This window comes from Colius striatus, chromosome 25, assembly GCF_028858725.1.
Source record: "Colius striatus isolate bColStr4 chromosome 25, bColStr4.1.hap1, whole genome shotgun sequence".
Taxonomy (NCBI): Eukaryota; Metazoa; Chordata; class Aves; order Coliiformes; family Coliidae; genus Colius; species Colius striatus.
The window spans coordinates 4,709,183-4,720,079 of NC_084783.1; the positions used below are offsets into that span (position 1 = coordinate 4,709,183).

The window sequence follows — 10,897 nt, forward strand, 5'->3', positions numbered from 1 at the left end:
TCCGCTCCAGCACCCACCGCCTCAAGGGGGGACTCCCAGAACTGCTCCCGGGCTCCAGACCCCTGAGGGAATTGCTGGAGCTCCACGATTTCTTCCCGCCCGTCTCCCGCCTCCCCCCCGCCCGAGAACTCCCGCACCTGCCTCACAGCGCCCCACCACACGGGCCTCGGGGGACAGCACCGCTGTGATGGCACCCCGTCCGTCAGGAGCGCCACCGGCACCACGCCGGCTACAGAGACGAAAGAGAAAGAAGGGAATGAAGGGAAGAAGGAACCTGGATGCCCAGGGGCGCGCTCCGCCTCTGTTTTACCTCAGCCGCCGTGTCAAACGGTAGCGACTAACGCCGCCGCCCGCCACAGGCCCCGCTCGCCACTTCCGGGTACAGGGAGGCAGGGCGGCGCCCATTCAGCGCCTCGAGCGCACTGCGCATGCGCGCAGCCCCGCGCCAGGCCGGGAGGCGCAAAGCACCGCCTGGAGCTGCGGGAGGAGGCGCCGGGCTCGCCCCGGCCCGGCCCGCGCCCCCGCCTGTGGCTCCCTGCGCGGCTCGGGAAAGGGTGATGTCGGGAGCCGGGGGCTGGGCCCTGCGGCGGGAAGAGGGAGTGGCCAGGTTCCTGTCAAAACCAAACTACACCGGTGCCGTTCCTGGCCGGGAGCGTCGCCTCCTGGCACCGTGAGGGCTCCCGCTGCAGAGGCGGTGGTGTCGCTGCCGCTTTTCCAGCGATTCCGTAGCTCAGTGGGGCGGCGCAGAAATTCCCTCCCGTAGCGTTCTTGCCGTTCGTCAGCTGAGTCTGCAGAGCATGGCCACCTCCCGCCCAAGACCTGAGGCGAAACCGGCGAGGTCAGTCACGTTTAGGCGTTGTCAGCCCGTCGCTTCGCGCTTTGCCCTGGCGCCGAGGGGAGCGTGGCGGGGCTGTGCCGGGGCGGGAGGGCTCCGTGCCCGGGCCGTGACCCTGCGGCCCGGCCGGGCTCGTGTCCCTGCTCCGCGCCGCCAGGGGGCGCGCGGGGGCCGGCGCTGCGCGCGCGGCGGTTCGAACGCGATGGCGGCCGAGGCGGCGGCGTGAGAGCGGGGTAGCGGCCCGCCGGCCGGCTCCTCGCTCCCCGTCTGCGCCCGCTGTCGTCTACTGCTTTGTGTTTGCAGGATGTCCGGGCAGGCCCCCAACCGCAGCGCCAGGGGGGCGAGCGGACGAGTGTCCGAGACGGAGCCGAAAGGTACCTGGGCGGAATGGCGAGCGCGGTCCGCCTGAGGGGCGAGGCGGGGCGGCGGGCCCGGCTGAGCTCTCGCCGCTTCTTCCTCAGGAGGACGGGTCGTGAAGTCGCGCTATCTGCAGTGCTTTCAGAAGGACGGCGAGAAGGTAGTTGGACGACTCTCGGGGGCGCTCCGCGGGGTCAGAAATGGTGCGAGGGGCGGCTGGGGCGTGTGGCAGCGAGACCGAAGCGATACCAGCACCCGCCGCGGTTCGGAGCGAGTCGTGGTGTAGCGCTGGATGCAGTCTGGGATGGCAGCTCGAGGTGACTTGCGAAGCAACAAGACGAGCTGGGCCTGTAGTTGTTTATTGTCAGCGTTCAAGTCGGAGTGAATATAGATTGCCGGTGACAATGATATTCAGTCTTACTCATTTCTTGATTGTCAGGGTAATTCAGTACATTCTTTTTAGACATCCACTGCTAAAACATCCGCTGCCACTAAACCCAGATCAGTGCCTCGGAAACGTGGCGCTTCGGCTGGTAGGTATTACCAGAATTTAAGAGCTCTTCTTTTGTGTATTTATTTCCAGCCCTTAAGAACTTGATGGTACCCTGAAGAACTCTAAAATGCTGCTACAAGATGATCTTTTGTTTTACTCGCATCTGGATACAGAGGGAATTAATAAATGATGTGGGATTAAGAGGTGTAAACTCAAGTGCATTGAAGTCTCCTTTGAATCTTCTGATAGAAAGTTAATGTTCTGATAGGAGACTGTTTTGTGATGAAGTCTTTGGGTTGTCTAACCTTATTTCTTGCCTCCTGCACAAGACTTTGAACTCTGCTTTCACTGTGCCCTCACAGTTACCCAGCTTTTCTATTTAATCTTTTCAGTAAACCAAGAGTAAATGACTGAGAATCTCTGGCTGCAGGACAGTCCATTTTTGTTTCTTTTGCAAGAGTCACAAAAGAATTTTCTAACAAAACTTTTCTCCAGGTGACTTGAAAATCCTGAGTTAATAACATTATTCTCTGTTGTTGAGCTGTGAAATGTTTCAGAGGATAACATTCTGAGCCACCTTATCTTGAGATAAGTCAGGGAGGAAGCAAATGAGAGAGAGAGAGACAAAATATGTAGAAGCTTGTGTAAGGTGCCCAAATATTAGTGAAAGCACACAGAATTGTGACTTTGTGCAGAATCTACTCTAATTCTTTTAGTCTGACAACAGCTTCTTTCTTCAGGTCGTGTCCCTGGCTCATTAAACCAAAGCAGTTTTGAGAAAGGTGACTTGCAATCCACTTTATTAGATGAAGATAAAAGTAGTCGACCAGAGCTTGATCTTTCACCTGTTACTGGTAAGCTTCCACTCATACTCAGGTTCCAGGTTTATTATTTTTCATGTCTGTGCCATGACTTGATGATAAGTAACCTTCTGTTCTTCTAGATTCATGAAAGGACTTCTGAAGGGAAGTTGAATGTTGTTGCAAGTGTCCTTAAGCAGAGCTATTAAGACCTTTGGAGTTTAATTTTAATCATCTGTTTTATTTAATCGTCTGGGTGCTCGGTTCTTTTTGTTTAGCATTGAGTTTTCAAGAACAAAGTGCTCTCCATTCTTTGTTCCTGTGACAGATGAGTGTCAGATTATCAGCCCTTTGGCCAGTTGTTTCCCTGGGATCTGTAACTGTCACTTGCAGCTTAATGCTCCCACGATGCACATCTCCTGTCATCAGACTCAGAAGCAGAGCACACATAATAATCTTGAAGTTGTCTTTGCATGTGAAGGACCTGATGGTGTGTTGTTCCACCCTGTATACTTTGGTAGAAGAGAGCAATAACTTTTCTGTTGCAACACAGATAAAAGTGCTTGTGAAGAGACTCATCATTCAAAACCTGTTTGCAAAGGAGCTACTGGGACACGTAAAAGCCGAGCAAAAAAGGTGAGTCTCACTGCTTTCATGTGTGTCTTTTGAAATGTGTGAAATGAAGGTTCTCTGTTTATCTTTAATCTCCATAACAACTTTGGGGTCCTGGAATCAGCTGAAGCCCTCTGGAAGAAGTCAGAGGCTATGTCTGTTGTGTTGCTGGTGATGTTCTTGTTTATCAGATGTCTTAACACTGACTGAAGTTTTGCTTCCATTCCCTGTGGTAAAGAACCTGCTCCACTTGTAGCATCTCCTCAAGTGTATTCTTCTTGTGTTTCTGTCCTACTTGTTAATTAGATCAGATCTTTCAATATTTTCTGACCTTTTTACTCAGAAAACCAACATTGATTCAACCTGACTCAAAGTGCAGATCTTGTTCAACCTAGCACTGAAAAAATGTGCTGAGAATGTTACAGAAAAGGGTGAAGCACAGAGGTGTATTGAATGTGCATTGTTTAATAACCCAGCCTTCTTTGGAGCAGACTGTTGTTGATGACTCGATGATGATTCTGGGCACAAATGGAACTTTCAGTGATTTGTTTGAACATTAGAAGAATAATTGTTGAAATACCAAATTTGCTCTAGTATGTTCTTTTCTTTCTAGAAGGGAAATGATGATGTTGTGATTGAAGAGCTGGAGTCTCTGACACTGCTTTTAACTTACCTAAGAATAAAGGTGAGAGTCAGTCAAGTATTTGGTATTTCAGACGGAAGAACTTGATATTGAGGAACTGTTTAATGCCTTGTCTATGCTTTCTGACCTGTAACAGTTAGATTTTTGTGACTTTCTATGTTTATGCTTGTAAAACCATTTTCCTTGCTTTGAAAACTCTCTTAGAGTGAATGCAGTGCCAGTTTATGAAGCTGGGTCTTGTTCTTCACAAAGCAGGGGTATGCAGAAGTCTTGAGAAGACTGAAGGAGAGCGTTTGGTTGGGTTCATGGTTGTAGCAATGACTTTTTGCTCTTTGTTCACTCAGTGCTTTTTATGTCTGGTTTTCCTTTACAAAAATCATTTGGGAGGTTGAGGGAAGATGATGGAGGGGGCACTAACTATAATGTCCTGTGCTTATTGCATGAGGTCTTTGCTTCCTTAACTGCAGCTCTTTGATCTGGTCTGGTCCTTACACTTGTTTATTCAGAGTAACTTAGACTAGTGTTACTTGAGTTAATATTTTGTGTGTGTGTGTGTAATAGGCAGAAAAAAATCTTGCTGAGCTGGAGAAAAAAACAGAAGAGAACTTGTTAAGGTTATGTGAAGAAAAGGAGAGACAGCAGGAGAAGCTCTGGGAGCTGAAGCGTGAAATTCTACTCAAAGAGAGAGAGCAGAGACTAGAGGAAGCATTAGACAAACAGGTAGGCTTTATTACAGTCTGGACCTCTTCTCTATTGAAACAAGCTCACTTAGGAAGTAGTCCTTTATCCAGAGAAGATTCTTCTGCTTCTCTTGTCTCCTGGGACGTGGTTTTATGCATCTTAAAATAAAGATTGACTTCTTGTAGCACGAAATGTTTCCTAGTAACCTAAACACAGACCTTTTGTCACTTTCTTGGTTGTGTCGTGTACATAGGCAAGGAGAAGTTAGAGCTGCAAGGGGCAGCAGTAGTGCACTGATCACCAGAGTACTTTACAAGCTCTGCAAGTGTCTTAAGCCGTGTGAACACCCTGCTGCTGGGCAATGACAGTTATAGCTAGAGCTTGAGATGTTGACCTTTAGATGAGAGGTGGACATCTGTACTTTGATTTATTTTTATACATCAGCGATAGTTGTGGCCTGATTGTAAGAAGGCAAGTTTCTAATTAAGTTCTTGGTAACAGGTGATCTTAGAAGCTAAGTCTTCCCCTCTTTGTCAGTGTTTTGTTAGTTCTGTTGCATCACATTAAAAGGTAGTTCTTTGGGAATAACAAATGTTCAGAACTGATCTTAGGTTTGCTTTTAATAAATATGCATTGCAAAAATTCAACAAGACTTCAGTGTTCTGATGAATACACTCTTAACTGTAGTGTCATGTATAGTACACTTCACCTGATCTATTGCTAATAGCTCTCAACAGCAGTAACAAGGAAATTGGTTTTGACATAGACATTTTGGGGTGGTAGAGGAAAATCTAGTAAGCAGCATTAGAGGAGTATCCTACCACAAACTTCTCAAATTCTTCTGTAAATGAGCATTTCAGAGCGGTACTTGGAGTTTTTTATAAACTATTTGTGCCTCTCTTTCAGATGGATGTACTTTCCCCCCTTGTTGCTGTTTGTGAACAGTTTAAGGAGCAATATAAAAACTTTGCTACTTCGCTGGATGCCGCTAGACATAAATTACCCATCAGGAATATTCACATAGAAGGAGATGCACAAACATACCTTGGTATGGCAATTGGATTCATCAAACTTCTTATAAAAAATAGCGATTTTGTGATATGCTAGCTTTTTGTGGTATGCTGGCTCTCTGGCCACTGCAGGAATTTATGTGCTCTTACAGCTTGTATGGACACTGGGCTGCAGCAGTAGTCACATGTTTTGCTGTGAGTAATTTTTGTCTCTGTTTAACCACTAAACCACACCTGAACAAGGTTTTTATCTTGCAGCAGGAAAAACTGTCTAAACTGGGGCAGCTTTCATGCAGAAAATTGCTAAAGAAAGTGTGTGTTTTACCTATTTGTGGCATTCCTCTTCCTTTCTAGTTCCTAATGAGTGAGCAAGTTATAGAGTTACAAACATACTGTGATCTCTTTTTGTTTCTGTGTTTGAGAGATAAAGTCACGTGGGTAGACGTGCTCACATTTCCTGTACAACTAGAGTTTAAATGTGCCCTGGGATATCTTGAGCCAGAGAGTGCTTGTTTGATAAATGAGTACTTGTGTTCTGTATTGAAGTCTGGACAAAAAAGATATCTTTAAACTGCTGATCTGCTAGTAATGAGATTCTTAAACCATCTACAACGATCTTGCTTACACTTTAAAACAAATGGAGGAGATTTATTGAAGAACTTGGTTTTTTTGTAAGGAAGATTGAAAGAAATACTTATTTTTGGTTGGTGAATGCTGAAGGAAAGGACTGGATCAGTTCCATTTTGGGATTATATGCAAAAAGCAATGTATGTAAGTGGCCAGGGAAATTTGGATGTATAAAATATGCTTTTCTCTTGCATTTGTCATGTGAAAGTCTTTTACATATTCTAAATGAAAATTTGATTAGCAATTTTATTAGGCTGCTCGTAGAATCGCTGTACAGTGGGGGTTGGAAGGGACTTTTAGAGCTCATCCAGTCCAGCCCCCCTGCCAAAGCAGCTCCCACCTAGATCAGGTCACACAGGAACGTGTCCAGGTGGGTTTGGAAACATCCCAAGAAGGAGCCTCCACAGCCTCCCTGGGCAGCCTGGGCCAGGGCTCCCTCACTCAAACACTGAAACAGTTTTTCCTCAAGTGGAACTGTTTGTGTTCCAGATTCTTTCCATCACCCCTTGTCCTGTCACTGGAGACAACAGAAAAAAAAGTGTTGCCCCAACCTCCTGACACCCAGCAGTTAGATACTTGTCAATATGAATGAGCTCCCCCCTCAGTCTCCTCTTCTCCAGACTGAACAGCCCCAGATCCCACAGCCTTTCCTCAGAAGGAAGATGCTCCAGTCCCCTCAGCATCTTGCTGGGCTCTCTCCAGCAGTTCTCTTTCCCGCTTGAGCTGGGGAGCCCAGAACTGGGCACTGGACTGCAGATGAGGCCTCCCCAGCACAGAGTAGAGGGGCAGCAGAACCTCCCTTGACCTGCTGCCCACACTGTTCCTGATGCCCCAGGATGCCATTGGCTTTCTTGGCCATGAGCTCACATTGCTGCTCACGTTTAATTTGCTGTCAACCTGGACTCCCAGGTCTCTCTCCTGGAGCTGCTCTCCAGCAGGTCTGTCCCCTGGTTTTGCTGCTGTTAGTCTCCATAGCTAAAAATAACTTAGCTTTCCCAGTTTTCTCTTGGGGTGATTGTGAAAGCTGAACAAACAGTAGCTTTCATTACCTAGTTCACTTGTTTCTGTGGATATTTGGCTGTTAAGTAATCTTGTATGAGTTGATGCCACTGCCTGTATTTTTGAATGAGATCTTTACCATCTGATATTGTAGATGGCCTGCAGAAGGAGTTAACTGTCACACAGGAACTTCTGGCAGAAATTATGCCACGCTACTCAGAAGAAAGCACACAAGTGTTTGGGGTACTGAAAGACCTTAAAGAAGTCTCTCAGAAACTGGATCAAGAGATTCAAAGGTATTTACAGCGAATCAGGTGAAAAGACTTATTGGCTAAATGTTGGGAGGAAAATCCATAGTTTTGCCAGACCGTGTGTAGAATGTGTCTTGGAAGAGGATTAACTGAGGGAACAACACCGAGTTTAGTTCTGTCTGTAGTGGGCATCTGTATTTCCATCCCTACCCTACCTACTGTCAAAGGAAAGACGTTTGGACTTTTCATTTTGTTTGTTTCTTCTAATTGGCCAAGTTTTGTGTGCCATTCCCTGACACTTCCACTGAGAATTTCAATGGCCAAGAATAGCCCTGGGAAAGTGCAAGTATATAGGAGATGAGAACTGCAGGAGACAGAAAGGCAAACTGGAAGCAGTGTGTCTTAAATAATAACCATGGAAATGTATCACCCTTTAGAAGTGACAGGGTGCACAGAAAAGGTTTTTTCCTTAAGTATTGAGTCAACAAATACAAAGTATCACTGAGAGCAGGAGGAAGAGATGAAGCATGATCTATTTCCTTTCCTCCCTTCCTTCATTTCGCTATAATAGATGACAGGTAAAAACTTTGAAGATTAATAGACCATAAAGCATCTCCCCCTGCTGCAGACTTCCCTTCACCAAATTTTAGCCTTTGGGTAGATAATATATATGACAGTTTTTCTTGTGGCTCCATGGTAGGAGAATGATACAAATGTCCAGGTGTCAAATGTCCATAGCCTTTGGGGTTCAGCAGAAGTTGTTATCCTTTAGAGTAACTGATTTAGCTTCATTTATTCCAGGAGCTCCACACAAGTGCAGAACCTGGCGTTTGAAGTTAGTAAAGAAGTTTCTCTGTGTAACCAAAGAAAATGTGAAGAGCAGCATGGACCAGATGTTGTAAGAGACTGGTACTTCGGCTAAGTTTGTGTCTTGTTTGACAAACGAGCGGGTTCTAAAGCAACGAGACCATGCTTCTGTGTGAACATACAACTTGTCCAATTTTCAGTCAGTCATACAACTTACCAACATTTTTAGGCTGTGTGAGCACTGTAAGCATGTGTGCTTCCTAAAATAAAGGGAGTTTTCTTCTGCATTCTGCCCATAAGGAGACCTCCTTTTTGAGTGCAAATTTCTTTGACACCTTCTGCTTTGACAACACTGAAAGTATTTTCTTGGCAAATATGACCTATGTATTCTTAAAGTTCTTGTTTGCCTTTCTTGGAAGTAGCTCCAAGACTGATTTAGACTTTTCAGACTGATTTCCATCTTTTTCCCAAGTAGCATTCTTTAGAGGGCAGTGTACGAGAACGCCAGTGGATCAGAAAGAGCCTGGTCACTTCCACCAAGTGAAAACTTTGTTAACTTTGTGGCTGATTGTCTTGGAAATGAATTATTAAAACCATCAATGTTTTTGTAGTAACCTGCCATCTTCTTTTTAAGGACTTTATTCTCTTTAATAATAAAGATTACTTTCCACTGCTTTATCTCTAGCCTTCATGCCAGAATATCTTCCCTGTTCTACTACAGAAGCTTTTGTTTCCATCTGGGCTTACATAGGGCTAATACTACACTACCATTCTATGATTGTAGATATGCAGTGATGGACTTGCAGGCACTAACAGGTGCTAATGGCAAGCTGTGGGAATCGCACTCAAAGGGTTAAAACTGCCAGTACCTGCTTCTGTGATGCAGAGCTGGGAGGTGGAGGCCTTGAGAGATCAGCCTGAAAAGTAGCCGAGTGAGGAAGCCTTGTGGAGGCAAGATGGTTCTGTTTTGGCTGCAAATGCTGGGATTGAGAGAAAAGCAGCTTCCAAACAGTTTCAGCAAGGCCACAGGTGCCCAGAGTGAGAGAACTGCATGAGCCATGCAATGGATACTCAGGTTAGCACCCCCGTGACACCCCTGACGATGAAAATGAGCAAAAAGAGGGATGTGCTAAACCAGAAATAACTGTTCCTCAACTCTCCACCCAAATCATGTCAAATGTCACCCCAGGGATGAACAGAGAAGTCAAAGTCCCTAGGGGAGAGGAGAGGTTTTTTGGCTTTTTAGCCTTTTTAGTGTTTTGAATGCTTTTGCTCTGCTGCTTCAGAGAGATGCAGCAGGACCAAAGAGACTGAAGACCCAGGTGAGGCAGGTGATGGACTGTACTCTTCTTCCTCACCCAAGCCAGGGACACCTTGGTAAGAATCATGCTTTTTGTCTAGGTGACAATCCCCAGGACAAGCATTGCTGCCATTTTGATCATATATTAGCACAACTGCAGTGTGTTTATCAACAGCAGTGTCCAATCTGTGATATCTGTCACCTTCCTAATTTCTCATAAATTCTAATGCTTGACTTTTGAAGCAGTTTTCAGTGAAAGTCCCCAGCAGCAGCTCCTGACAGACTAGTCAAGCTCAACCTTCACGTGACACAAGCCATTGGCCACTGGCAGCCAACGTGCTGAGGCCAGAAGAGCGTGAATGTGCAGAGAAACCTTAAAGCTAGCTACTGAGTAAGTGCCTGGGAGTGACTGCTCTGCTAAGAACACCTGGGCCATATGTGGCAGGCCTTTCCAGACTGCTTTCCAGGTTTGTAGATGGAATGTGTTCCTCTCAAAGACATATTGTGTCCTGTATTGGTTTCTTTTTTACCTATGGAACCTCTTTCTGCGATGGTTCTTTCAAAGCATTTGCTTGGTGTTGTCTGCATAGTGGTACATTTCTAGCTTAAGCTCTGTGTGTCTATAAAGATTTCTGGCCTGCTCAGAAAATGCTGGGAACATTCTCCTTGCACTCGTTGCAGTGCAATTCACTTTCTTCCTGGTATTACTAAGGGTGTAACTAGATTCTTGCCTCCTTTTATTAAAAAAATAGGAGTACATTGACCTATAGTAACTGGATGTGTAAGGTGTGTGCAGCACACTGGATAAGAAGTCAATATATAACAAACTACCCATTAGGAGTTTGTTAAACCTTTGAGAAGGGCTGGGGAAGGGGAAAAATCCCAGTGATGTCACAGAATTCTTATGTTTGGAAAAGACCTTTTAAGATCATCAAGTTCAGGCAGTCACTTCACACTGCCAAGCCTATCACTAAACCATATCCCTCATATCCCTTTTGAATATCTCCAGGGATGGTGACTCCACCACCTCCATGGGCAGCCCATTCCAAAGCTTAATAACCCTCTTAGTGAAAATGTGCTTCCTCATGTCCAATATAAACCTCCCCTGGCGCAACTTAAATCCATTTCATGTGCTGTCGTTCATTACTGGAGAGAAGAGACCAACCTCCACCAGACTACAACTCCCCTCCAGGGAGTTGTAGAGAGTCATCATGTGTCTTCTCAGACTCCTTTTCTCTAGGTTAAACATCCTCAGCTGCTCCTCATAAGACCAATTCTCCAGATCCTTCACCAGCTTTGCTGCCTGTCTCCTTTCTTGTAGCTAAAATGTATAGTATATCATATTAAATCTCTTTTTTTCCACATCAACTTATCCACGAGCCACTAGGAGAGCAATGAGTTGTTTAAAGTGATTCATCTGTTGTTTCTGCTCCCTTACAGGTGTTAAATGACCTGCAACTAATAGTTCTCCATGTCCAGCCA

At 45.7% G+C, this 10,897-nt stretch overlaps 1 protein-coding gene across 3 annotated transcripts; it reads left to right on the forward strand.

The window, feature by feature from the left end:
* Nucleotides 1-434: 434 nt before the first annotated feature.
* On the forward strand, nucleotides 435-8,793 carry LOC133627789 (HAUS augmin-like complex subunit 8). 3 transcript variants are annotated; one of them, XM_062014909.1, is made up of 11 exons: nucleotides 435-838; nucleotides 1,139-1,209; nucleotides 1,297-1,352; nucleotides 1,656-1,725; nucleotides 2,426-2,539; nucleotides 3,039-3,121; nucleotides 3,711-3,782; nucleotides 4,302-4,460; nucleotides 5,328-5,469; nucleotides 7,212-7,353; nucleotides 8,110-8,793. In XM_062014909.1, the coding sequence occupies exons 1-11, from the start codon at nucleotides 798-800 to the stop codon at nucleotides 8,228-8,230; spliced, it is 1,071 nt and encodes a 356-aa protein (XP_061870893.1). In that variant the 5' UTR covers nucleotides 435-797; the 3' UTR covers nucleotides 8,231-8,793. The 3 variants fall into 3 exon arrangements, with proteins under 3 accessions (XP_061870893.1, XP_061870894.1, XP_061870895.1); XM_062014910.1 differs by having other exon boundaries at nucleotides 3,714-3,782; XM_062014911.1 differs by lacking the exons at nucleotides 435-838; nucleotides 1,656-1,725 and having other exon boundaries at nucleotides 1,011-1,352.
* The last annotated feature ends 2,104 nt before the right edge of the window (nucleotides 8,794-10,897 follow it).